This window comes from Loxodonta africana, chromosome 18, assembly GCF_030014295.1.
Source record: "Loxodonta africana isolate mLoxAfr1 chromosome 18, mLoxAfr1.hap2, whole genome shotgun sequence".
In the NCBI taxonomy this organism is placed as follows: domain Eukaryota; kingdom Metazoa; phylum Chordata; class Mammalia; order Proboscidea; family Elephantidae; genus Loxodonta; species Loxodonta africana.
Genome location: NC_087359.1, coordinates 65166332 through 65194276, shown reverse-complemented (window position 1 = coordinate 65194276; position 27945 = coordinate 65166332). Strand labels below are relative to the sequence as shown.

The window sequence follows — 27945 nt, the reverse complement described above, 5'->3', positions numbered from 1 at the left end:
AATGTTGCCAGGTAGTATCATTCTCACGATTGCCAGCAAGTTCCAGCATGTCGTGGCTACTGTGTCAATCTATCTCACAGAGGGTCTCTCTTGCCCTGGTTGGCCCTCTACTTCATCAAACATTATGTCCTCCTCTAATGAATGATCAGATGTAGTGGTATTCTCAGTTTGAAAAGGAAAGTTATTTCACCTTAGAATTCAGAAAAACCTGGTAGTGACTGGGGAGAGGGTTATCCCACCGAGGTCTGTTTACATGAGCCATGGTGGAGCTACTGGAAGAGGGTGGAGAGAGTTGATACATCCAAATCTGAATGGCAATGGTAGAGAATTAGAGGTAAACTCATATTCTGGTGCCATTTCTCCCATCTTCACTCTACAAAGGGTGAATTTACTGGTTGGAGATTATAACTCAATTAACCTGCTTTTAAAAAGAACAATAAAACAAATATCATATCTACTACTCAGCTTACGAAATAGAGTATTTCATTGCCTTTGAAGGCCCCCATGTGCCCGTTCTTAATTCTATTCCTCTACCTCTTCACTCCGGTAACACCATTCTTAAAAAAAAAAGATACTCCTTAAATACTTTTATAACACCTATATCCATGCCTCAATAACATTATTAAATTTTCCTTTATATAATGGAGACATTTAAATTCTTTGACTTGTTTATTTCACTCAACATGATTTTGTGTGATTCTCCTATATTAGTGCCTACAACTGTTGTTCATTTCCTGTTCGTTCTGTTTGAAGGTATTTTTCCTTCTGTGAACACGACTGTACACATCTCATGCACACGTGCAAGAATTTCTCTATAGTTTCTAATTGGGAAGGGAATTAGTGTGTCTTCAACTTTAAAAGATAAAGCCAAATTGCTTTCAAATGTGTGTATACCATTTTATGCTCTTACCAATGAATGGTGTACAACAATTTTTGTTGCTTTATATTCTCATCAGATATGCTATTATCAGATTTCTTCATTTAGACCGATAGAATGGATGTAAAATGATGACTCCATTGTAATTTTAATTTACATTTCCCAGATTACTAATGAAGTTGAGCTTCCTTTCTTGAGTTGTTTGACTTTTTATATTTCCTGTTCTGTGAGATCTCTGTTCATGTACTTTGCCTACTTTCTATTGGGTTCTTTGTCTTACTGATTGTAGGAGCTTTTAAAAAATACATTCTGGATATTCCAGAATAATTTTTTCTGCAGCAAGTCTTTTCTAATTTGTAGCTTATCTTTTCACTTTCAAAAATAGTTGTCCTATGATGAGTAGAAGTTTCAAATTTTAATGTAGGCAAATTTCTGACTTTTTTAAGATTAATATTCTTTAGGCTTCTTTAAGAATATTTGCCTCCTAGAAGATCATAAAGGTATCATTCTGTAGACTGTTGCTAAGATTTTAAAGTTTTACTCTTTAGTTTAAAGCTCTCATCCCCCTGAAACAGATTTTAGTGTGCCTGGAGTGAGAAAGAAGCTTAGTGACATATTTTTTCTCTATAGATAATCTATTTTCCCAGCACTGCTTTTTGAAAGATCTCTCCCTTCTGTACTGGTCTGCTGGCCACCCCTGTGGTTCGTCAAAGTTCCACATGTCTATAACCGTGTTTCTTGTTCTTAATTTTTGTTCTTTTGGTTTGTTTCTCTGATTTTGCTCAAATCTGACACAGTCTTAATTACTATAGCTTTAAAATATGGTTTGATGCCTGGTAGGGCAGGCAAGGACAAATTAGTGAGGCAGAAAGGGAGCCATAATATGATGGGTGGCAGCAGATTTTAGCTGGAATTAAGGTCCAGAGATGAGTACTGGGCTTACTAGAATGACCATGACTTGGACGTGCAACCCCAGGCTCACTCACTGCTTGGTTGATACCAGGCATGTTGATAAAACTAATGGCAAGCCTCTGGAGGTGAAAATATGCCTACTAACCCTTTCCTAATTGGCTAAATTCCTGTAGGTGGGAGTATCCAGAAGTTCAGCATGAAGACTGGTGCCAATGTCAGAGTATTTTTTGAAGACAGAGCCAGAGTAACAGGGGTCAGGTGATGTAGCAGCCATCGCTTCATTTATTTTTATTTTAAATCATTGCTGCTTAAAGTATTTAGAAGAAGAGGAGAGGAAAAGTCTCATAGAAAAGTTGTTAAAACCATGTTTAGGAGTCAGACAAACCTAGGTTTGAGTTCCAGCTCTGCTACATTTCAGCTGTGCATCATCAAGTGAGTTACCAAACCTCTCTGAACCTCAGGTTCCTCCTCTGTAAGGTAGGGTAAATAATAAAACTGCATTATAGAATTGTTGAGAGGACTAAATAAGACAATACACTGAAATAAAGTGTTAGTGGTTGGTATTTTATTATTATTAATACCTGTTGATCCCCTATAAGGAACTTAAGTATGTCACTTTATTTAATTTTCAGAGCAACTCTGTATGGTGGTAGATATTATTACTACTTCACAGCTGAGGAAACTGAACCTCAGAGGATTTCTGCAGCTTGTCCTAAGCCACACCGTTAACAATTGTTAAAGCAGGTCTGACTATGTACCAAGTTCGTGTTTTTCATACCTCACCAGCCCACTCTTTGAAAGAATGCAGAGCTGGGGGCCCTGCAGCTGAGGAAATGCAAGGCCGCCATCATGGTGGGCAGTGTCACAGGAGTAGGACACCGATGGATGGCTAGACTGTAGCTCCACATCTTTTGTTCATTAATCTCACCACTAGGACCTTCAACGTTAAGGTCCTGGCCTAGAAAATCATCATGGGGGTGACTTTCCTAGGGAGCAACTGGCCCCTTCTAACACACCTCAGTTCTTCTACCACCACTTCCAGAATCATTATGGGACCCCCAAGATGCAATCCCAGTAGCCCCACTAACAAGGCCCTGAGGGGGAAACAATGCATTCCTAAGGACTCATTAGGAAACTGAATTTGGTGAAGGGTTCTCTCCTTTGCCTCCTTTCTTGGGCCTCTTACTCATCCCCAGGTCAAGGCAAGCCTGGGATTCAGCTTCTCTGCTCCGAGTTCCTATTTGGCCAGGCATCTGGGAGAGCAAAGCACGCTGTCTGGAGACTGTGCTTTAGTCTCAGCACCGTTCAGCTCCATGGGTGGCTTTGGGAAGGTGGATAAACTCTCTGAACCTCACTATCCGCATATGACAAATGGAATTAATAACACTCCGTGATCACCTCCGCGGAACCAATGTGAGGGGTGGAGTAAGGAGTGGGAAGCTGGATGTGAGGTTTCTTTGAGGAAATCTAAAGCAGCACAGAGTCATGTACTACTATTACCAGGTTCATTAAAGCCTTGGGTTGTTTATTGGTCCATGGCTCCCCAAACCCCCAGCCCTTCCTGGCAGGGCTAATTTCTGAGGTCCCTATGGGACAACAATGCTGTGGATAGAGCCCCAAGACAGACAGGATCTCATCTCTCCTCCACTCATTTTCTTATATATGGCCCTTTCCTTCCTCTCCAGGGCTAGGGCCTGCACAGTGCTTAACTCTCTTCACTTCTCTGCACCAGAAACTTTGCAGGCCTCAGTGCTCATAACAAGGTGAGTACTCTCAAGGGTCTCCCTTCTGCTCCCTGACAGTAGAGAAGGCACGTTAGTTGTAAACGGGCAAATCAAGCCTCCTTGTTCAGTAGTGAAACACAGTCTTGCTCGGAGATCCACATTAATTCAGGGAGGGAGCTGGGACCCTAACCCAGAGAGCCCACCTCCTATGCCAGGCCCCTTTGCCAAGATCCCTCCTTCTTGGATGAAACCTGCTTTCTCTTTCTTTTGGAGTGAGTGTGAGGGCATTCACAGAACCCAGTCTTCCTGCCTGTATCTCAGGGGGCAACCTTGACCAGACCCTTACATCAGAGGGCCTGGTTGAGCTTTCATTATCGGATACATGAGGGCTTTGGTTGGAATGTCAGAGCAGGGAGCTGTGAACACTCAGTGAGGGCAGCCTGGGGCTCATTCTAAGCACATGAGAATGGTAATCCAGGAGGGCCTCTTCAGTTATGTCACCATGGCGATCTTGTTTGAGATAGAATTCTTAGATGGAAAGACCAGTGGTTATCCTAGAATCCTGGCCATGATAAGTAAGCTTCATCTCTCACAGAGTGAGGGTTATGTGACATCTCTGTTGGGAAGAGGAGAGATGTAATTTTCCTGCATAACCTTACTTGTTTATAAGACATACCTCTCCTAACTGCCAAGTTTTGGGGGGCTGTTTTCATGAAAAGACGTATGTCAGTGAATGGATTGTTTTAACTACTGTCTTACTATCTCCTAATGAGTCCTCATGAATACCTCATCTAGAGAAAGGGAACAGAGATTCCTTCAGCAGTAATTCTATGCCTTTTACTCACACTTAAACCTCATCCGAATCATATCAGTCTTTCATCATCTTGTATAAATTCCAGCTCATCCTGAAATTTTTTCTTAACTCCTCCAGCCCTATCCAATGCCCCCTTTCCTGAAAATTTTTTTTGGTCTTGTAGTCTTCGTTACACAGTTAATTCATTCATTTTTTTTTCAGAAATATCAAACACCTACTGTGTAAAAATTTTACTACAGGCATTGAGAAAACAAAGCTAAATTAGACAAAAACCTGTGTACAAGCCACTTAGAGTGGGGTAGAGGAAATACGCTCTATTAAAAAAATTAAAAATGACTGTGCAAGAGTGCACTTATCAACAGAGATAAAAGCCATGAAGTACACAGTTAAGTGCTACAGGAATTTAATGGTAAAGAGTTTTGAAGATAAATCAGGAAAATTTTTACAGAGAAAGAACATTCAATTTGAGTCTTGAAGGATTTGAGCACTTAGAGTCAGAAAGAAGACATTCCAGATAAACAGCTTGAGCGAAAGAGAGAGGCATGAAATCAAAGAGTTTAACTCAAAACTTGAGTTAAAATGGATTGGCAAGGCCAGGTGGGAGATAGTGTGATTATTACATGGACAGCTGCTTGGCTTCTATTGATATGTCAATTCACATAGTATTCGTTGGATGAATTCTAGATCTATGATTAGACCTAGACAGTGACACAACAAAACTCATGGATTTCAGAATTTTTAGGAGAACTTGACAACCACTACATTGAATTTCTCTCGCATATTGGATCCTCTGTGTAGCATCCTCCAAACCTGCCAGGCACCACATTACGGGGACCCAGGCTTCCATCAACTACTCCCTTTCAGTTTGTAGCTCCTGCTCTGCCTTAATAGCATACATACAGGGGAAGTCTGAAGGGCCTAGAGGACTTGGCTGCTGGAATGGGAGAGCCAGAGGCCATCTCAGTGGTTTCCAGGGACTGTCCAAACAGGGCAGCAAGTGACACCTGTTACCACCTCTAGGGGAGGAGTCCCACCTCATGGAGGATAGCAAAGAGCATAATAATGCCTGCCACCAAAAACAGCAGACCTAGGATGTCAGCTCACTGCGTGGTTTGCAGGTGAACAGGCTCATCAAAAAGATGCCACTCATGCAGGCACTGGATGGAATAATGCTTTACTCACAGAGAAGAGACAGAGCAAGATCAGCTTCAAAAGTGGGTGTTGGGTCCCCATGGCCAGCGAGTCTCATTCCACAGCCATGCAGGGAGATGGTCTTCACACATCCCTCTCGTGATGCAGGAAAAGGACCTCATTCCCTCCCTGCTGGGAATAGATATGGCAGATATATGGTTGACCAGGTGTTGTATAAAACACACATTTACTTAAGCAATTCCTAGGAATTTTGACATGTGCTCAGGGAGAAAGGGGAGGGATGTGTGGGCAGGTCGCTATCTACTATGGGATGTGTTTTGGGTTGAGACATCCCAGAAAGGAGTCAGCCCACATTCACATTCCATCCAGGAAGCCAGGCAACACATCTGATCCTAAGCACAAGGTTTATTCATGGGTCACAGAGAAAGGCAGCAGGCTGCACTCAGACTGCCCCCTTCCACAACAAGATTTTTTTAAGACATCCTAAACTCCTGACAAGTTTTTTCCATATTTGTCATTATTGTTATGAACTCTCTGTAATTATCTGTAACTATTAATATGAGAAAGGCTCAGGTTCTTATTTTAAAAGAGTGATGATTAGGATGGTGTTGGTGTAGGGGGATTATAGTGTGCTTCCAGCCCAAGGGATGCTACAAGATACAGGATTAAAGAGGTGTGGCTAGCAGGCTGGTTTCCTCTGGTGTTTGAGGAGAATAGAAAGTAGAGGGCCAGGAGGTAGACAGTTCTCAGAAAAGTGTCCACAGGGGCCTACACTCCTGAGATTCCGTGACATTTGGTGGCAGTTCTTAAAAGATCAGAATCAGGCAGATATGTCAGAGGAAAGGCTCTTATGGGATGGGTGAGGGGAGAGAGGCCAGGAGTGAACTTTGTAGTTAAAGGGAGGCAGGTGTTGATTGTAACCATGACCTATCCAAAAAGTCTGCTTGTTCACAAGCTACAGTTCTGCCAGCAAGCGAGCATGAAGTTTACAAGGCATAGCCACAGAAGGTAAGGAGTAGGTTTCTCAGCCAGAAGACTGTGTTAAGAGTACCTGGGGAGAGAATTGCATAAAGACATGGATTTTTTTTTATCCCTCCATACGTATCAGGAAGTGTCCCTTGGGGACTTGGTTGAAAGTGGACATCTTGGACTGACCAGACCAGTGGACATATTTCTAGTATCCTCGTATAAATTCTTTACCTGGTAGCCTCATAGTTTTGGGGGGATTATCAAGTGTACCATCACCCAACCAACAGGTACATTTTTTAAAAAACGAAAAACCAGACATTTTATAAGTATATGCAGTATTTGCTCTGATCCCAACAATTCCGGCCCAATGATATTCTATCATAGTTTCCTTATTAGTAAATTGAGGGGCTAGAACTCTACAAGATCACATCCAACTTGATGCTTCTTTGACTCAATGACACTGTATACAGGTATATTGAATACAGTTATGTACCCTGAGAAGGCCACTGGTATGGGCAGAGTTCATGGTCAAAATATTTAACAGGTGCAAGACTGGTACTCTGTACCAAAAGATTCCAGCTGAATATTACCCTGGCTGTGAGCCTCCCACCATGACTCAGAGTCTATGTTATTAGTGGGAAAGTGACATTGTGACTTGGATTTAAAGTATTTCATAATACTTAGGAACCCATTTCATTATTCCTGAGTTTTGATAAATACTGTTTAAAAGATAAAAATCTCTATATTAATGTTATCTATGTTTTTTTTTTTAATGATACTTTTAACTATACTTAAAAATAAATATTTACATGCACCAATATGTCAACTGGTTGCTCTCCTTTAAAAGATCTGTCAAAAAGACAGGAAAAAAATCAAAGAAAGGAATTATTTTGACAAACAGGGGATAATCATATTCTTGCAACAACCATCTTCTGCTAAAGCATGTGCACAAAGAATAAAACAGACCATAAGCTTCCACCGAAGGAAGCCAAATAAATTAATTTTGAAAGGAACTGGTAAGCAAGTTGGGTGGTTGTTACTAACAGATTTTTTTTAAAGGAGGCATAATAGAGCAAATGTTATTTTATTACTTCATAGAGCAGTGAGTCAATTTGGGATATGAGTGATATTCTCAATCTTTTTCTAACCTGCTGAGTACTAGCATACTGAATCTTCTGGAAACACAGTAGAGAGGTGAAGCCATTGAGCTGCTATGGCTGGCCTTTACCAAAACCAAACCAAACCCATTGCCGTCGAGTCGATTCCAACTCATAGAGACACTATAGGACAGGGTAAAACTATCCCAAAGGGTTTCCAAGGCCGTAAATGTTTACAGAAGCAGACCGCCACATCTTTCTCAGGTGGAGAGGCTGGCGGGTTCTGCCAATCTTTTGGTTAGCAGTCAAGCATTTAACCACTACACCAGCAGGGCTCTTTATGGTTAGTCTTTTATCAATCTCTGTAATCTGAAGGAATCAGAACATTTAAAAATTATTATTATAAAAGTAATGCAATTCATTGTAGATAATTTGAAAGCAAAAGAAAAGTAGCAAAAAAAAAAAAAAGGTGTGGAGGGGGGGACTCTCATATTCCTAAGCAATCAGTGGAACTGAGTGATGTTTCCTTCAATTAATTTTTCTGGTATCTGTGTATGTGCTCTGGGTATAATTTTACTTCCTGCTTACTCTGAATTTGATATCTTAAGATTTCACCTTCTGTGAAATATGAATTTTGGATTTTATTATTGATTTTTGTTGATATAGAGCCCTGGCGGTACAGTGATTAAGAGCTCGCCTGCTAACCAAAAGGCCAGCAGTTCGAATCCATCAGCTGATCTTTGGAAACCCTATGGGTAGTACGGCTCTGTCCTATAGGGTTACTATAAGTCAGAATTGGCTCAACTGTGGGCAATGGTTTTGATTTTGGTTTGGTATTGTTGGTATATAAGAAATATACTGACTTGTGTATAATTACTTTTTACCTAACTTGCTAAACTCTTAAGAATTCTAAGAGGTTTCCAGTTTTTTTCTCCCTTGGCTTTTTTATTTAGAAGATTTTATCACTTTGAAGTTACCCCATTTCTCTCTTTCCTAATATTTAACCATAGTATTTCCCTTTGCCTAAAACTTCTAGAATAATGATAAATACCAGAAGTAATGGAATCCATTGCTTTCTTGCTCCTGATTTTGATGAAAATATCCCCATTACTTCAACCATTATGAATGATACAGGTTATATTCTAGAATATAAAGTGGTATATTTCCGTTCCAAGTTAACTACGATTTTTTTTTTCTTGAATCAGGAATGGGTATACCCAGAACCCAGTGCCGTCAAGTCGATTCCGACTCATAGTGACCCTACAGGGTAGAGTAGAACTGCCCCATAGAGTTTCCAAGGAGCGTCTGGCAGATTTGAACTGCCGACCCTTTGGTTAGCAGACATAGCACTTAACCACTACACTACCAGGGTTTTCAATGGGTATAGATGTTTATAAATTGCCTCATAATATGTTACTATTAACATATTATGGTATATATATAATTGTATTTTTGGTGAAAATATACACAAATGAGGGTAAAACACGATAAAACAAACCCTTTGGCATCAAGTCAATTCCGAGTCACGATGACACCATGTGTTACGGAGTAGACCTGCTCCATAGGGTTTTCTTTGTCGTAATCTTTTTGAAAGCAGATCACCAGGTCTTTCTTCAGAGGTGCCACTGGGTGGGTTCAAACTGCCACCTTTAGGTTAGTAGGAGAGTTCAAACCATTTTGTAGAATAATTCCTTTTTTTTTTTTTTTTTTTGCTATCGTTATTGTATTTTAGTATGACGATTTTTGTGTGTGTGTGTGTGTGCTTTAGGTGAAAGTTTACAGAGCAATTTTGTTTATCGTTAAACAATTACTACACAGATTGTTTTGTGACATTGGTTGCCAACCCTGTGATGGATGTGTCAACACTCTCCTCTTCTCAACCCTGAGATCCCCATTTCCATTCTTCCAGTTTTCCTATAACTTCCTGCCTTCTTATCTTTGCTTTTGGGCTGGTGTGCCCATTTAGTCTCTTATAAATGGTTGAACTAGGTGTGTTATTGTTTGCTTTATGGGCCTGTCTAATCTTTGGTTCAAGGGTGCACTTCAGGGCTGACTTTATTACTGAACTAAAACAGTGTCCAGGGGCCATACTCTTGGAGGTTCTCCAGTCTCTGTCAGACCAGTAAGTCTGGTCTTTTTTTGTGAGTTAGAATTTTGTTCTACATTTTTCTCCAACTTTGTCCAGGACCCTCTATTGTGATACCTGTCAAAGTAGTTGTTGGTGGTAGCTGGGCACCACCTAGTTGTCCTTGACTCATTCTGGTGGAGGCTGTGGTTGTGGTCCATTGGTCCTTTGGACTAATTTTTCCCTTGTGTCTTTGGTTTTCTTCATTCTTCTTTGCTCCACACAGGGTGGGACCTGTAGATGTATCTTAGGTGGCTGCTTACAAGGTTTGAAGACCCCAGACATTACCCACCGAAGTAGGACGTAGAACATTTTCTTTACAAACTATGTTATGCCAACTGAGCTAGGGGTCCCCCAAGACCATGATCCTCAGCCCTCAGGCCAGTAACTCATCCCTCAGGGAATTCGGGTGTGTCTATGAAGCTTCTATGACTTTGCCTTGGCCATGTAGTGCTGACTTCCCCAGTATTGTGTAGTGTCTTACCCTTCACCAAAGTTACCACTTATCTATTGTCTAGTTAGTTTTTCCCTCCTAGTGTCAAGAATTGTTGGCTTTGAAAAATGAATTGGAAAGGTTTTATTTTTTCCAAGCTAGGGAAAGCTTATATGATGTGAAATAATCTTTACATTGATGGTTTGAAATTATTTGTGTAAGAAGTATATAAGCCTGGAGCTTACACATAGAAGTGCTTTTTTTTCCTTGTCGTGGCCTTGTTTCAGATGCCAAATGAGGTCAGAGAGTGTCCTTAGAATGCCTCGCCTCCTTGTACCACCCCCTCTGGCCCTTCACTCTTGTCATGGATTGAAACATGTCACCCCAAAAATGTGTGTATTAACTTGGTTAGGTCATGATTACCAGCATTCTGTGGTTGTCCTCCATTTTGTGATTGTAATTTTGTGTTAAAGAGGATTAGGGTGGGATTGTAAAACTTTTAACAGGTCACATCCCTGATCCAATGTAAAGGGAGTTTCCCTGGGGTGTGGCCTAGACCATCTTTTATCTCTCAAGATAAAAGGAAATGGAAGCTAGTATAGAGTGGGGACCTCGTACCACCAAGAAAGAGGCACTGGGAGCAGAGCACATCCTTTAGACCTAGGGTCCCTGCTCAGAGAAGCTCCTATTCCAAGAGAAGATTGAGGAGAAAGACCTCCCTCCAGAGCTGACAGAGAGAGAAAGCTTTCTCCTGGAGCTGAAACACTGATTTTGGACTTCCAACCTACTAGGCTGTGAGAAAATAAATTATTTTTTGTTAAAGCCATCCACTTGTGGTATTTCTGTTATAGCAGCACTAGGTAACTAAGACATCCCTCTAAGGTCGATATTTTTCCTAACCATAGTAGAAATACCAAGAACAGGAAATCAACACTGATAGTGTTTCTATTTCTTTCTTTCCTTTTCTTTTTTTCCAGTTGTAGCTGTTTTATTTAGTTTGGGGACTTTCCTTGAATATATTGTCCAAATTTAGGAGTAGGGAGTATTCCACGAATGTTTGGATTTATTTTTGGTCTGTGGTTATCATGTCTTTTTAAATCCTAATTGTGTGTATATCTACATTTTTTCTTCCTTAGATATGTCAGGGATTTGTTTCTTTTTAATACATTTATAATAATTTATGATCAATTCTTCTGTTTCCTTTATATTTTTCTATCCTTTTATACTTTTAACATTATTTTTCCCCCCCAAAACATACAGGTCCTTGGTAGGAGAACTTCACTTCTTGATTCTAGAAAACAAAAGAAGAAAAGACTTATATACATTGCATGAGAAGAGGGAGGAAGTGGTAGCAGTGGCATCAGGCAACTTAGCTGGGAATAGGGTAAGGACACTTATGCGTTGCCGTTGAGTCGATTCTGACTCATAGCGGCCCTACAGGACAGAGTAGAACTGCCCCATAGAGTTTCCAAGGAGCTCCTGGAGGATTCGAACTGCTGACCTTTTGGTTAGTAGCTGTAGCACTTAGCCCCTATGCTACCAGGGTTTCCAAGGACACTTAGGTAAAAGAAAATACAGGGTTAATGAGTGAGGTGTGAACTGAGGTAAATACCCATCTAGGGAATTTACCTTGAGGTTTGACATATTAAGTGAATCAAAATATTTTTTGTGAAATAACTCAATTGGAAAGACTGATTCCTTCCACCCTGGGATATCTTCTTACAGGGGTTAATGGAACGAGATGCTGGGGCCAATGGAACAGCTGTTACTGAGTTCATCATGTTGGGCCTGGTGGAAAATCCGGGACTGCAACCACTTGTCTTTGTACTCTTCCTCTTTGCCTACATGGTTACAGTGGGGGGCAATCTCAGCATCCTGGCAGCCATCTTGGTGGAGCCCAAACTCCACACCCCCATGTACTTCTTCCTGGGGAACCTATCAGTGCTGGATGTTGGGTGCATCACTGTCACTGTTCCCTCAATGTTGAGTCATCTCTTATCCCACAAGCGTACAATTCCCTATGTAGCCTGTCTTACACAGCTCTTCTTCTTCCATCAGTTGGCTGGTGTGGACTGCTTCCTGTTGACAGCCATGGCCTATGACCGCTTCTTGGCCATCTGCCGGCCACTCACCTATAGCACCCACATGAGCCAGGTAGTCCAGAGAATATTGGTGGCTGTGTCCTGGGCTTGTGCTTTCACCAATGCACTGACGCACACTGTGGCCATATCCACACTCAACTTCTGTGGCCCCAATGTGATCAATCACTTCTATTGTGACCTCCCACAGCTCTTCCAGCTCTCCTGCTCCAGCACCCAACTCAATGAGCTGCTGCTGTTTGGTCTGGGCATCCTAATGGCAGGTGCACCTGTGATTCTGATTGTCACTTCCTACATCCATGTGGCAGTTGCAGTGTTGCGAATACGCTCTGCTGAAGGCAGGAAGAAGGCCTTCTCCACATGTGGCTCCCACCTCACTGTGGTGGGTATTTTCTATGGGACAGGTGTCTTCAGCTACATGAGGCTGGGTTCAGTCGAGGCTTCAGACAAGGACAAGGGGATTGGCATCCTCAACACTGTCATTAGCCCCATGCTGAACCCTCTCATCTATAGCCTTAGGAACCCTGATGTGCAGGGTGCCCTGCAGTGGGTGCTCACGGGGAAGCGAGCCCTTGCATGAGGAGTGTCTCAGCAGGGTGAGAACAAGGGCATGTGATCCCTGTGTTCCTCTGTTCCTTGAGCAAGATGACTTTTGTTAAAAAACTTCTTGTTCCAACAAAGAGGCTGTACCTGATAATAGGTGTACAGGTTCTGTTACACTACAATCTTTGGCAAGTTGCCATTTGGTCCCAACTACCCTTCTCAAAGGAGGTGAACCCAGGACGCTCTGTATCGTGGATCGATCACGGTCCTACAGGAAGGATTCCTTCTTTACTTTCTGCCTGGGTCCCCCAAAATACACCAGGAAATATTCTCCCCAAACTGGAATATGGAAAATCACAGGCCTGGTGCCAAGCATTTGCATATTCTCCTGTCTGGCTTCCCGTGAAAGCGGATTCTCTCACTTGCTTTCACACAAGATCCCACACAAGGATCCCAAACCTAGTACAGTATAATTTGAGATTCTGATTTCCAGTACCCTGTATACAATGCATGATTATAGGGTATTTAACAGTGGGGAGTTTATGTTTCCTTTGGGATTTCTCTCTTCTTTTCCCCCAAATGGAAATATTCACTGATTTTAAAGTTTTTGTTAAAGAAATCATGTTTAGAAAAATGAAAACAAAAGAAAATTCTACCAAGCGGAAAATTAATGTTAATGTACTCTTCCTATTTGCCTACATGGTTACAGTTGGGTGCAATCTCAGCATGATTCCTCACAAGTAACCACCGTTAAGAATTGGTACTTATCCTTCTGGTCTTTTTACACATACATAAAACATGTTTAAATATATTTCGGGTCAATATTAGCCTGTTTATGTATATTATACAATAATAGAGCATATTGTCCTGTCATCTGTTTTTTCTTTACACATTACACAGTAGACTTTTTTACATGTCAAATATCTAAAATCTTACCTTATCCATTTTAATGGCTGTCTAGTGTTCTGTTATATGAGTAAACTATAATTTATTTAACCATACTGCTTTTAATTGAATTTATATTGTTTCTAGATTTACTGCAATTACAAAAAAATATGTAAGAAATATTCTGTAGTGATTTTTTCCATTATTCTGCAAGAATTTCTATAAGATTCCTGTTAGTAAGATTCCTGGGCTGAATAAAAGAAAAATTTAAATTTATGTGTCTATATATTTTTCCTTGATCTTCCCCAAATTTTGCACTATTTTATTATTCCAATGGTGAATAAAATTGCTTGTTCTGTGTACGTTTGTCAATAATGGTTGTTAAAAAATTTTAAATCTTCTAATTTTTGACAATATAATGGTTGAACATTACTAATTATCATTTTAATATGCCTTTCTTTGATGTTCACATAAGATTGAGCATATTTTCAAATGTTCGTTACTATTTGCATTTCCTCCTTTGGAATTGCCTTTTCATGTCCTTTGCAAATAATGAGAATGGACGACATTTGTTGTTTTACTCTTAAAATCTGTTTGACAAGCTTAGCCTTTTTACTTTAATTATTTAGTTCATATATATTTAATGTAATTACTGATACAATTGGGCTTGTTCTATCATCTTACTGTTTATTCCCTGTTTGGTCATTTTGGTTTACATTTTGTCACCTTCTTTCTTGTCTTCTTTTAGAAATAATTATTTTTAAATAATTATTATTATTTCATTTTCCTCCTATTAAATTATTAGTTGTACATTCTTCTATTCTTCTAGTAGCTACCCTAGAGATGAAAACAGGTGTCACTGATTTATTATGATCTAATAAAAGTATTATTACTTTTACCACTTCCTTGACAGTCCTAGGATATTGTTTTTATTGTGTGTTATTGTGTTCTGACTCATAACAACCCTGTAGGACAGAGTAGAACTGCCCCATAGGGTCTCCTAGGCTGAAATTGTTATGGGAACAGACCACCAGATCTTTTCTCCTGTGAAACCACTGGTGGGTTTGAACCACTGACCTTTTGATTAGGAGTCGAACACTTAACCATTGAGCCACCAGTGTTCTTCCTAGAATATTCAAAAACAAAACAAAAACAAAACCCATCACTGTTGAGTTTGTTCCAACTCATAGTGTAGCTGCCCCATAGGTTTTCCAAGGCTGTGCATACTGCCATATCTTTCTTCCACTAAGCAGCTAGTGGGTTCGAATTGCCAACCATTTGGTTAAAAACTGAGCACTTAACCACTGTGTTACCAGGGCTCCTTCCTAGAATATTAGAACCTCAATTGCTTTCAAACATTTTAGTCCTACGTTTATTTTAAACTACGTAAGATATTACAACTATTTTTTTTAATAACTTTTATTAAGCTTCAAGTGAACGTTTACAAATCCAATCAGTCTGTCACATACAAGTTTACATACATCTCACTCCCTACTCCCACTTGCTCTCCCCCTCTTGAGTCAGCCCTTTCAGTCTCTCCTTTCTTGACAATTTTGCCGGCTTCCCTCTCTCTCTATCCTCCCATCCCCCCTCCAGACAAGAGTTGCCAACACACTCTCCAGTGTCCACCTGATATAATTAGCTCACTCTTCATCAGCGTCTCTCTCCCACCCGCTGACCAGTCCCTTTCATTTCTGATGAGTTGTCTTTGGGGATGGTTCCTGTCCTGTGTCAACAGAAGGTCTGGGGAGCATGGCTGCCGGGATTCCTCCAGTCTCAGTCAGACCATTAAGTTTGGTCTTTTTATGAGAATTTGGGGTCTGCATCCCACTGATCTCCTGCTCCCTCAGGGGTCCTCTGCTGTGCTCCCTGTCAGGGCAGTCATCGATTGTGGCCGGGCACCAACTAGTTCTTCTGGTCTCAGGATGATGTAGGTCTCTGGTTCATGTGGCCCTTTCTGTCTCTTGGGCTCTTAGTTGTCGTGTGGCCTTGGTGTTCTTCATTCTCCTTTGATCCAGGTGGGTTGAGACCAATTGCTTCATCTTAGATGGCCGCTTGTTAGCATTTAAGACCCCAGATGCCACATTTCAAAGTGGGATGCAGAATGACTTCATAATAGAATTATTTTGCCAATTGACTTAGAAGTCCCCGCAAACCTTGTTCCCCAGACCCCCGCCCTTGCTCCGCTGACCTTTGAAGCATTCATTTTATCCCAGAAACTTCTTTGCTTTTGGTCCAGTCCAATTGAGCTGACCTTCCTTGTATTGAGTGTTGTCTTTCCCTTCACCTAAAGCAGTTCTTATCTACTGATTAATCAATAAAAAACCCTCTCCCACCCTCCCTCCCTCCCCGCCTCGTAACCACAAAAGTATGTGTTCTTCTCAGGTTTACTATTTCTCAAGATCTTATAATAGTGGTCTTATACAATATTTGTCCTTTTGCCTCTGACTAATTTCGCTCAGCATAATGCCTTCCAGGTTCCTCCATGTTATGAAATGTTTCAGAGATTCGTCACTGTTCTTTATCGATGCGTAGTATTCCATTGTGTGAATATACCACAATTTATTTACCCATTCATCCGTTGATGGACACCTTGGTTGCTTCCAACTTTTTGCTATTGTAAACAGAGCTACAATAAACATGGGTGTGCATATATCTGTTTGTATGAAGGCTCTTGTATCTCTAGGGTATATTCCTAGGAGTGGGATTTCTGGGTTGTATGGTAGTTCTATTTCTAACTGTTTAAGATAACGCCAGATAAATTTCCAAAGTGGTTGTACCATTTTACATTCCCACCAGCAGTGTATAAGAGTTCCAATCTCTCTGCAGCCTCTCCAACATTTATTATTTTGTGTTTTTTGGATTAATGCCAGCCTTGTTGGTGTGAGATGGAATCTCATCGTAGTTTTAATTTGCATTTCTCTAATGGCTAATGATCGAGAGCATTTTCTCATGTATCTGTTGGCTGCCTGAATATCTTCTTTAGTGAAACGTGTGTTCATATCCTTTGCCCACTTCTTGATTGGGTTGTTTGTCTTTTTGTGGTTGAGTTTTGACAGAATCATGTAGATTTTAGAGATCAGGTGCTGGTCGGAGATGTCATAGCTGAAAATTCTTTCCCAATCTGTAGGTGGTCTTTTTACTCTTTTGGAGAAGTCTTTAGATGAGCATAGGTGTTTGATTTTTAGGAGCTCCCAGTTATCGGGTTTCTCTTCATCATTTTTGGCAATGTTTTGTATTCTGTTTATACCTTGTATTAGGGCTCCTAGGGTTGTCCCAATTTTTTCTTCCATGATCTTTATCGTTTTAGTCTTTATGTTTAGGTCTTTGATCCACTTGGAGTTAGTTTTTGTGCATGGTGTGAGGTATGGGTCCTGTTTCATTTTTTTGCAAATGGATATCCAGTTATGCCAGCACCATTTGTTAAAAAGGCTATCTTTTCCCCAGTTAATTGACACTGGTCCTTTGTCAAATATCAGCTGCTCATACGTGGATGGATCTATGTCTGGGTTCTCAATTCTGTTCCATTGGTCTATGTGTCTGTTGTTGTACCAATACCAGGCTGTTTTGACTACTGTGGCTGTATAATAGGTTCTGAAGTCAGGTAAGGTGAGGCCTCCCACTTTCTTCTTCTTTTTCAGTAGTGCTTTGCTTATCCGGGGCTTCTTTCCCTTCCATATGAAATTGGTGATTTGTTTCTCTATCCCCTTAAAATATGACATTGCAATTTGGATCGGAAGTGCGTTAAATGTATAGATGGCTTTTGGTAGAATAGACATTTTTACTATGTTAAGTCTTCCTATCCATGAGCAGGGTATGTTTTTCCACTTAAGCATGTCCTTTTTAATTTCTTGTAGTAGAGCTTTGTAGTTTTCTTTGTATAGGTCTTTTACATCCTTGGTAAGATTTATTCCTAAGTATCTTATCTTGTTGGGGGCTACTGTGAATGGTATTGATTTGGTTATTTCCTCTTCGGTGTTCTTTTTGTTGATGTAGAGGAATCCAAGTGATTTTTGTATGTTTATTTTATAACCTGAGATTCTGCCAAACTCTTCTATTAGTTTCAGTAGTTTTCTGGAGGATTCCTTAGGGTTTTCTGTGTATATAATCATGTCATCTGTAAATAGTGATAACTTTACTTCTTCCTTGCCAATCCGGATACCTTTTATTTCTTTGTCTAGCCTAATTGCCCTGGCTAAGACTTCCAACACGATGTTGAATAAGAGCGGTGATAAAGGGCATCCTTGTTTGGTTCCCGTTCTCAAGGGAAATGCTTTCAGGTTCTCTCCATTTAGAGTGATATTGGCTGTTGGCTTTGCATAGATGCCCTTTATTATGTTGAGGAATTTTCCTTCAATTCCTATTTTGGTAAGAGTTTTTATCAGGAATGGGTGTTGGACTTTGTCAAATGCCTTTTCTGCATCAATTGATAAGATCATGTGGTTTTTGTCTTTTGTTTTATTTATGTGATGGATTACATTAATGGTTTTTCTGACATTAAACCAGCCTTGCATACCTGGTATAAATCCCACTTGATCAGGGTGAATTATTTTTTTGATGTGTTGTTGGATTCTATTGGCTAGAATTTTGTTGAGGATTTTTGCACCAATGTTCATGAGGGATATAGGTCTATAATTTTCTTTTTTTGTAATGTCTTTGCCTGGTTTTGGTATCAGGGAGATGGTGGCTTCATAGAATGAGTTGGGTAGTATTCCGTCATTTTCTATGCTTTGGAATACCTTTAGTAGTAGTGGTGTTAACTCTTCTCTGAAAGTTTGGTAGAACTCTGCAGTGAAGCCGTCCGGGCCAGGGCTTTTTTTGGTTGGGAGTTTTTTGATTACCGTTTCAATCTCTTTTTTTTGTTATGGGTCTATTTAGTTGTTCTACTTCTGAATGTGTTAGTTTAGGTAGGTAGTGTTTTTCCAGGAATTCATCCATTTTTTCTAGGTTTTCAAATTTGTTAGAGTACAATTTTTCATAAAAATCTGAAATGATTCTTTTAATTTCATTTGGTTCTGTTGTGATGTGGTCCTTCTCATTTCTTATTCGGGTTATGTTTCCTTTCCTGTATTTCTTTAGTCAGTCTAGCCAATGGTTTATCAATTTTGTTAATTTTTTCAAAGAACCAGCTTTTGGCTTTGTTAATTCTTTCGATTGTTTTTCTGTTCTCTAATTCATTTAGTTCAGCTCTAATTTTTATTATTTGTTTTCTTCTGGTGCCTGATGGATTCTTTTGTTGCTCAGTTTCTATTTGTTCAAGTTGTCGGGACAGTTCTCTGATTTTGGCTCTTTCTTCTTTTTGTATGTGTGCATTTATTGATAAAAATTGGCCTCTGAGCACTGCTTTTGCTGTGTCCCAGAGGTTTTGATAGGAAGTATTTTCATTCTCGTTGCTTTCTATGAATTTCCTTATTCCCTCCTTAATGTCTTCTATAACCCAGTCTTTTTTCAGGAGGGTATTGTTCATTTTCCAAGTATTTGATTTCTTTTCCCTATTTTTTCTGTTATTGATCTCTAGTTTTATTGCCTTGTGGTCTGAGAAGATGCTTTGTAATATTTCAATGTTTTCGACTCTGCAAAGGTTTGTTTTATGACCTAATATGTGGTCTATTCTAGAGAATGTTCCATGTGCGCTAGAAAAAAAAGTATATTTTGCAGCAGTTGGGTGGAGAGTTCTGTATAAGTCAATGAGGTCAAGTTGGTTGATTGTTGTAATTAGATCTTCCGTGTCTCTGTTGAGCTTCTTACTGGATGTCCTGTCCTTCTCCGAAAGTGGTGTGTTGAAGTCTCCTACTATAATTGTGGAGGTATCTATCTTGCTTTTCAATTCTGTTAAAATTTGATTTATGTATCTTGCAGCCCTGTCATTGGGTGCATAAATATTTAATATGGTTATGTCTTCCTGATCAATTGTCCCTTTTATCATTATATAGTGTCCTTCTTTATCCTTTGTGGTGGATTTAAGTCTAAAGTCTATTTTGTCAGAAATTAATATTGCTACTCCTCTTCTTTTTTGCTTATTGTTTGCTTGATATACTTTTTTCCATCCTTTGAGTTTTAGTTTGTTTGTGTCTCTAAGTCTAAGGTGTGTCTCTTGTAGGCAGCATATAGATGGATCGTGTTCCTTTATCCAGTCTGTGACTCTCTGTCTCTTTATTGGTGCATTTAGTCCATTTACATTCAGGGTAATTATAGATAAGTAAGTTTTTAGTGCTGTCATTTTGATGCCTTTTTATGTGTGTTGTTGACAATTTCATTTTTCCACATACTTTTTTGTGCTGAGGCGTTTTTCTTAGTAAATTGTGAGATCCTCATTTTCATAGTGCTTGACTTTATGTTAGTTGAGTCGTTACGTTTTTCTTGGTTTTTATCTTGAGTTATAGAGTTGTTATACCTTTTTGTGGTTACCTTATTATTTACCCCTATTTTTCTAAGTAAAAACCTAACTTGTATTGTTCTATATCGCCTTGTATCACTCTCCATATGGCAGTTGAATGCCTCCTGTATTTAGTCCCTCTTTTTGATTATTGTGATCTTTTACCTATTGACTTCCATGATTCCCTGTTATGTGTATTTTTTTTTTAATTAATCTTAATTTGTTTGTTTTTGTGATTTCCCTATTTGAGTTGATATCAGGACGTTCTGTTTTGTGACCTTGTGTTGTGCTGATATCTGATATTATTGGTTCTCTGACCAAACAATATCCTTTAGTATTTCTTGTAGCTTTGGTTTGGTTTTTGCAAATTCTCTAAACTTGTGTTTGTCTGTAAATATCTTAATTACGCCTTCATATTTCAGAGAGAGTTTTGCTGGATATATGATCCTTGGCTGGCAGTTTTTCTCCTTCAGTGTTCTGTATATGTCGTCCCATTCCCTTCTTGCCTGCATGGTTTCTGCTGAGTAGTCAGAACATATTCTTATTGATTCTCCCTTGAAGGAAACCTTTCTTTTCTCCCTGGCTGCTTTTAAAATTTTCTGTTTATCTTTGGTTTTGGTGAGTTTGATGATAATATGTCTTGGTGTTTTTCTTTTTGGATCAGTCTTAAATGGGGTTCGATGAGCATCTTCGATAGCTATCCTTTCGTCTTTCATGATGTCAGGGAAGTTTTGTGTCAGGAGTTCTTCAACTATTTTCTCTGTGTTTTCTGTCCCCCCTCCCTGTTCTGGGACTCCAATCACCCGCAGGTTATCCTTCTTGATAGAGTCCCACATAATTCTTAGGGTTTCTTCATTTTTTTAAATTCTTTTATCTGATTTTTTTTCAGCTATGTTGGTGTTGATTCCCTGGTCCTCCAGATGTCCCAGTCTACATTCTAATTGTTCGAGTCTGCTCCTCTGACTTCCTAGTGCGTTGTCTAATTCTGTTATTTTATTGTTAATCTTTTGGATTTCTACATGTTGTCTCTCTATGGATTCTTGCAACTTATTAATTTTTTCAGTATGTTCTTGAATAATCTTTTTGAGTTCTTCAACAGTTTTATCAGTGTGTTCCTTGGCTTTTTCTGCAGTTATCCTAATTTCATTTGTGATATCATTAAGCATTCTGTAAATTAGTTTTTTATATTCCGTATCTGATAGTTCCAAGATTGTATTTTCATTTGGGAAAGATTTTGATTCTTTTGTTTTGGGGGTTGTAGAAGCTGTCACGGTCTGCTTCTTTAAGTGGTTTGATATGGATTGTTGTCTCGGAGCCATCACTGGGAGACTAGTTTTTCCAGAAAATCCGCTAAAAAAAAATGCGGTCAGATCCCTATCAGAGTTCTCCCTCTGGCTCAGGCTATTCAGATGTTAATGAAGCTGCCTGGGGAGGGTGGGGGAGGGAACAGAGAGATAGGAGAGTAGCACCTCAGAATATAGCCAGAGTTGCTTGTCTTGCTTGGAATGACTATTATATCTGAGATTCCCGTGGGCGCGTCGCCTATGTGTGCTGGCTGTGTGGAGATTGCCCCCGGGGGGTCTGGCCCGCTGGAGTCACGGTCAGATCCTCCGCTTCCAGCCCCACGCCCAGCGTCAAGGCTCCCCTACTGGGACGGTGCACTCTCGACTCCAAAATCAGTCGCTGCCTCCCGGGGACTTCTCGTCCCTCCAGCCGCGTGGCCGTGCCGCCTCCGAGAACCAGTTGGGCCTCCTCCCGGGGTTAGTTCCGATGGGTGGAGCAGCTCCCCGTGCTTGTGCCGTGACCGAGTGTCCCAGCTGGGACGCTGTTCTCCCCACTCCAATACCAGTCGCTGTCTCCCGGGGACTTCTCCTACCGGCTGCGTTCCACGCTGCCTGTGGAACCGGCTGGTCCCCCTCCCGGGGTTAGTTCAGGGGGGTGGAGCAGGTCTCCGTGCTTGTGCCGTACCTGACTGGTACGCTGGCTCCAGGCTCTGGAAACAATCGCTGCTTCCCCGTATTAGTTCGTTCCCCGTCTCTAAATCTGTGTTTGTTGTTCAGGGTTCGTAGATTGTTATGTATGTGATCGATTCACTTGTTTTTCCGTGTCTTTGTTGTAAGAGGGATCCGAGGTAGCGTCTGCCTAGTCTGCCATCTTGGCTCCGTCCCTTCCAACTATTTTTTATACAGTCAATATTTATTTACGTTTACCCACAAATGTATCCGTTTCTACGATCATCTTTCTTTCCTGTGTATTTTGTTTGATCCTCCTCTTTCTCTCCTTGCATTTTAATTTCCCATCAGGCATCATCTTTGTTCCTGAAGAACTTCCTATAATTGTGCTTTTAGGATACACCTGCTGGTAATATATCTTTTCAGTTTTTGTGAAGGGCATTTTCACTGGGAATAGAATTTTAGGTTAGCAGTTATTTTCTTTCAGCGCTGCAAGGACAGCATTCAATTGTCTCTGGGCCAACATTATTTCAGCTGAGAAATTACCGTTTCTTGTGTTGTAGAAGTTAAAATATGTTATTTATTCTGGCTCCTTCTTAAGATTTTCTCTTTGTCTTTGGTTTTTAGCATTTGGACTGTGAAGTGCCTAGGTGTAGTTTTCTCTGCTAATACTGCTTGGGACTTGCAATACACCTTGAATCTATAAGTAAGTAATCAGTTTTGGAAAATTATCAGATTTATCTCTGGTTAAGAACTCGGCTGCTAACCAAAAGTTCGGCTGTTGGAATCCACCAGCTGCTCCTTGGAAACCTTAGGGGCAGTTCTACTCCATCCTATGTGATTGCTACGAGTCGGAATCAATTCAATGGTAACAGGTTTGGTTTTCAGTTTTGGTTAATAGCTTCTACCCCATTCTTTGTCTTCTCTCCTTCTGAGGCTCCAGTTATATGATATTTGGACATGGATATTTTCTGGTGTCCTGTCTTCCAATTCACTAACCAATCTGTTAAACCCATCTATTAAATTGTTAAATTCATGTATTGTATTTTTTAGACCCAGAATTTCCCTGTTTCTTTTTTAGATATTCCAATTCACTGGTGTAATTACTTATCTTTCATTTATTTGCCTATATTTTCCTCTATTTTCTTTAACATGTTAATCATATTTAAAAATCTTTGTCATCTTATACCAATAGTTAGGTCATATGTAAGTTTGTTTCTACTGCTTGCTTTTTCATTTTGATTATTGGTCATATTTTCTCGCCTCTTTGTGTATCTAGTAATTTTATGTTGTATACTGCACTTTGTTTATAAAAGAACTGTAGAAGTTATAGATGATGTTATTTTCCACTGAACAAGTTTTGTCCTTTCCTCCGTTAGATAGGTAAAGGTTTGACCGCTACAATTCAGTATAGGGATTAAGCTGGGATGAACCTAAGTTGCAGTTTTTTAAGTAAGATTCTGTCTACCCCTGACTCTCCCTTTTCCCTTGAGCTTGGACCTCCTGGGCTTTTAATTGAGACCCTCAGCTTCCAAAAAAAGCTAACAGGAAATATAACTGTCTCTTTGAGGTCCCCAGTCCATCCCTTCAGACTCCCACCCCATGGAACTTCAAAATCTGGTAAATGTCTTGAGGCAATGACTGTGGTATCTCAGCCATTATCTTTATGCTGTCATTAGGTGCAGTTGAGTCAGTTCCAGCTCATAGTGACCCTATGTACCACAGAACCAAGCCCTGCCCAGTCCTGAATGATCCTCATAATTGTTGCTATGTTAGAGCCCATTGTTGCAGCCACTGTGTCAATCCATCTCATTGAGGGTCTTCCTCTTTTTCATTGACCCTCCGCTTTACCAAGCATGATGTCCTTCTCCAGGGACTGGCCTTCCTGATAACATGTTCAAAGTATGTGAGACATAGTCTCGCCATCCTTGCTTCTAAGGAGCATTCTGGCTGTACTCCTTCCAAGACAGATTTTTTCATTCTTCTGGCAGTCCATGGTATAGTCAATATTCTTCGCTGACACCGTAATTCAAAGGTGTCAATTCTTCTTCCAGCTTCCTTATTCATTGTCCAGCTTTTGCATGAATATAAGTTGGTTGAAAATACCATGGCTTGGGTCAAGTGCACCTTAGTCCTCATAGTGACATCTTTGCTTTTTAACACTTTAAAGAGGTCTTTTGCAGCAGGTTTGCCCAATGCAATACTTCTTTTGATTTCTTGACTGCTGCTTCCATGGGCATGATTGTGGATCCATGTAAAATAAACTTGAAGAATTCGATATTTTCTCCACTAATTATGATGCTGCTTATTGGTCCAGGTGTGAGGATTTTTGTTTTCTTTATGTTGAAGTGCAATCCATACTGAATACTGTAGTCTTTGATCTTCAGCAGTAAGTGCTTGAAGTTCTTCTCATTTTCAGAAAGCACAGTCATCTGCATATCACAAGTTGTTGAGTCTTCCTCCAATCCTGATGCCGCATTCTTCTTCATATAGTCTAGCTTCTCAGATTATTTGCTCAGCATACATATTGAGTAAGTATGGTGAAAAGATACAACCCTGACCACACCTTTCCTGACTTTTTCTGTTCAAACGACTGCCTCTTCGTCTATGTATAAGTTTCTCATAAGCACAATTAAGTGCTCTGGAATTCCCATTCTTGGAAATGTTATCCATAATTTGTTACGATCCACACAGTCAAATGCCTTTGCATAGTCAATAAAACACAGATAAATATCATTCTGGTATTCTCTGCTTTCAGCCAGGATCCATCTGACATCAGCAGTTATATCCCTCATTCCATGTCCTCTTCTGAACTTCTAGCAGTTCCCTGTCGATGTACTGCTGCAGCCGCTTTTGAATGATCTTCAGCAAAGTTTTACTTGTGTGTGATATTAATGATTTGTTTGATAATTTCCATGTTATGTTGGATCAACTTTCTTTGGAATGGGCACTAATACGAATCTCTTCCAACTAGTTGGCCAGGAAGCTGTCTTCCAAATTTCTTGACATAGGCCAGTGAGCACCTCCAGTGCCGCATCCATTTGTTGAAATATCTCAGTTGTACTCCGTCAATTCCTGGAGGCTTGTTTTTTGCCATTCCCTCCAGCGCAGCTTGGACTTCTCCTTCAATGCCATCAGTTCTTGATCATATGCTACCTTCTGAAATGTTTGAACATCGACCAATTCTTTTTGGTACAGTGACTCTGTGTTCTTTTCATCATCTTTTGATGCTTCCTGCTTCATTCAAAATTTTCCCATAGAATCCTTCAAAATTGCAATTTCAGTCTTGAATTTTTTTTTTCAGTTCTTTCAGCTTGAGAAATGCTGAGCTCGTTCTTCCCTTTCGGTTTTCTAACTCCAGGTCTTTGCACATGTCATTATAATATTTTACTTTTTCTTCTGGAGCTGCCCCTTGAAATTTTCTGTTCTGTTGTTTTACTTCATCATTTCTTCCTTTTGTTTTAGCTACTTGATGTTCAAGAGGAAGTTTCAGAGTCTCTTCTGACATCCATTTTCATCTTTTCTTTCTTTCTTGTCTTTTTAATGATCTCTTGCTTTCTTCATATGTGATGCCCTTGATGTCATTCCACAATTTGCCTGGTCTTCGGTCACTAGTGTTCAATGAGTCAAATCTATTCCTGAGATGGTCCCTAAATTCAGATGGGATATATTCAAGGTAATATTTTGGCTTTAGTGGACTTGTTCTAATTTTCTTCAGCTTCGACTTGAACTTGCATATGAGCAATTGATGGCCTGTTCTGCAGTTGGTCCCTGGCCTTGTTCTGGCTGATGATACCGAGCTTCGCCATCGCCTCTTTCCACAGATGTAGTTGATTTGATTCCCGTGTTTTCCATTTGGAAAATGACAAATTGACAGAAACATGGGGATTATCTCTTTAACAACTTCTTGAGCCCCAGTTAAAGGTATGTCGGTCTTAACGTTATTCTCATGGTCTGAATTTTCAATCTTTTTGTTTTAAAATATCTTTGTGCTGCATTCCTGATTTTATGTTATTATATATTTTTTTCTTTTTGTTTCTAAAAGCTCTACTGATTTATTTAGAATCTTATTCCAAGTTACTTTTACAGCTTTTGTCTGGTATATACAATTGCAAGGTTTTTTTTTTTTTTTAACTATCTTAGACAGAGTAAGTATAATCATTTCTGATTTGTGTAAATCAGTATCCAAGGTCTTTATGGGTCTACAGGTTCTTGACCACGATGTATTATTTCTTTGTGTGTCTGGTTTCCTTTGTATTTTAGTCAGGCTATGTGCTAGCAAAAGTTATTTATGTGAATATTTTTATAGCTAAGAAGAAGTTACCTTCTTCCAAAGATGATTTACATTTGTTTCTACCAGACATATGGGGGCACTACCTGTCTAAAACAACTTTAAACTGATTTTAAGGCTTAAAAATCTCTGGCCACACAGATTATGCATATCTAGGCTGAACATTCATATAAAAGCTGGGTTGCATTGATCTTTCCTCTATTCTTCCGTTAGTATAATACTAAATAGTAGTTTTTTTCTTTTAGGAAAGTGTATTTAATTTCCCTGTGGATAATATTGATGTTTAAGCTTCTGCAGTCACTTACAATTTTTTCACTTATAGTAGTTTTATAGTTTTATATTTAGAGAAATGTTGCTGACAATGAAAAGCCATAAAATTCATATATTACATTCTTAAATGAGATCCCTGGGGCCAACAATGTGAGCCTAGCACTGGGGGTAGGTTCAACTCCCCTAAAGAGCAGAAAATCAGGGTTATAATTCTTTGCAGTGAAAGTAAATAACATATATAATGGCAGATCAAGAGAGTTACACTGGAAGTAGATTTCAGTGCTATGGGCTGGGCTATTAGGGGTGGAACAGAAACTGCTATTACAGAGATATGGACACCTTAAGCTTATCTCTGTAATACAGTCCGTGGTGTGTGGCAGCAATATTCATCACAAACAGCTAAGTTAAAGCAGGTTGTTTGGGGGAGAGGGGTTGTAAAAATGGCGTGGCATCAGACCTCCTTTCACTTCAAGGGGGAGGAGAGAGAATCACCATCAAGATCAGCCCAAATTTGATGATTCCTATGAGGTGGGTTTTATGAGGTGGAGGTCAGACATACCTCCACTCTCCAACCTTTCTACCAATTCTGACACCAACCATCCCTTCCATGGCTCTCTTTACTTCTCTGCTGGGTTTAATAATTTGTTGCAATGGCCATGCAGAACTTATAGTTATGGGGTTTATTAGGGAAATAACAGGTTACAATTCCGGATTAGGGTCAACTTGGAAGTAATAGAAACAACTCAGGTTATGGTTCTTCAACCAGGACAGCTTTTTCTTGGTCTGCTGCCACCAGGCCCTGTGCTCTCTGCCTGGGTCCTGTGCTTTCGGCCTGAGCCCCCACTCGGGTCTGACCTCTGTCCTGCTCAGGCAAGTGTTACAGATTTTTAGCTCGGCCATTCAGTGCCTGGTAGCACCCCACTCCACCAGCAAGCGTCCTGCCTGAAGGCACTCAGGTCTCTGCTTCAGTGGGTCAGCAAGCCCATTGTAGCCACCTCACTCTGTGGGCCAGGAAACCCACTGTACCATCTCAATCCAGTCTCCTGGTCCTGCTACTGCCATTTCTCTGGTGCTGGACTCTGCTGTGCTTGCTCCTGCTTCTTGCCATCTTGTGCTGTCTCTTGTGCTACAGCTCTCTGTCTCCTGGGTCTAGGAGTTTCTCAGCACAAGGACCCCAGGCCCAAAGGACTCACTCTTCTCCTAGTTTTCTTGATGGTAGTGAAGTCCTCCCTCCATCTCTCTGGGACTGGCTCCTTTTAAGCCTAGCGGGATGGTAAAACTGACACCTTATTTGCATAGTCCCATCCCCACAAGAGTTCCATGCACCTTATTTGCATTATTAGCAGGCTGTCCAATCCCCTTGGTGGGCCACAAGCACCTTATTTGCATAGTCCCACCCAATCATTTTGTAAGAATCACAAGATCA

The 27945-nt window shown here is 40.1% G+C and overlaps 1 protein-coding gene across 1 annotated transcript; it reads left to right on the top strand.

The window, feature by feature from the left end:
- Positions 1–11588: 11588 nt before the first annotated feature.
- Positions 11589–12782, top strand: LOC100670547 (olfactory receptor 3A1-like). The gene has a single exon (XM_010596501.3). It carries the CDS (start codon positions 11835–11837, stop codon positions 12780–12782), a length of 948 nt encoding a protein of 315 aa, XP_010594803.1. The 5' UTR covers positions 11589–11834.
- Positions 12783–27945: the final 15163 nt, after the last annotated feature.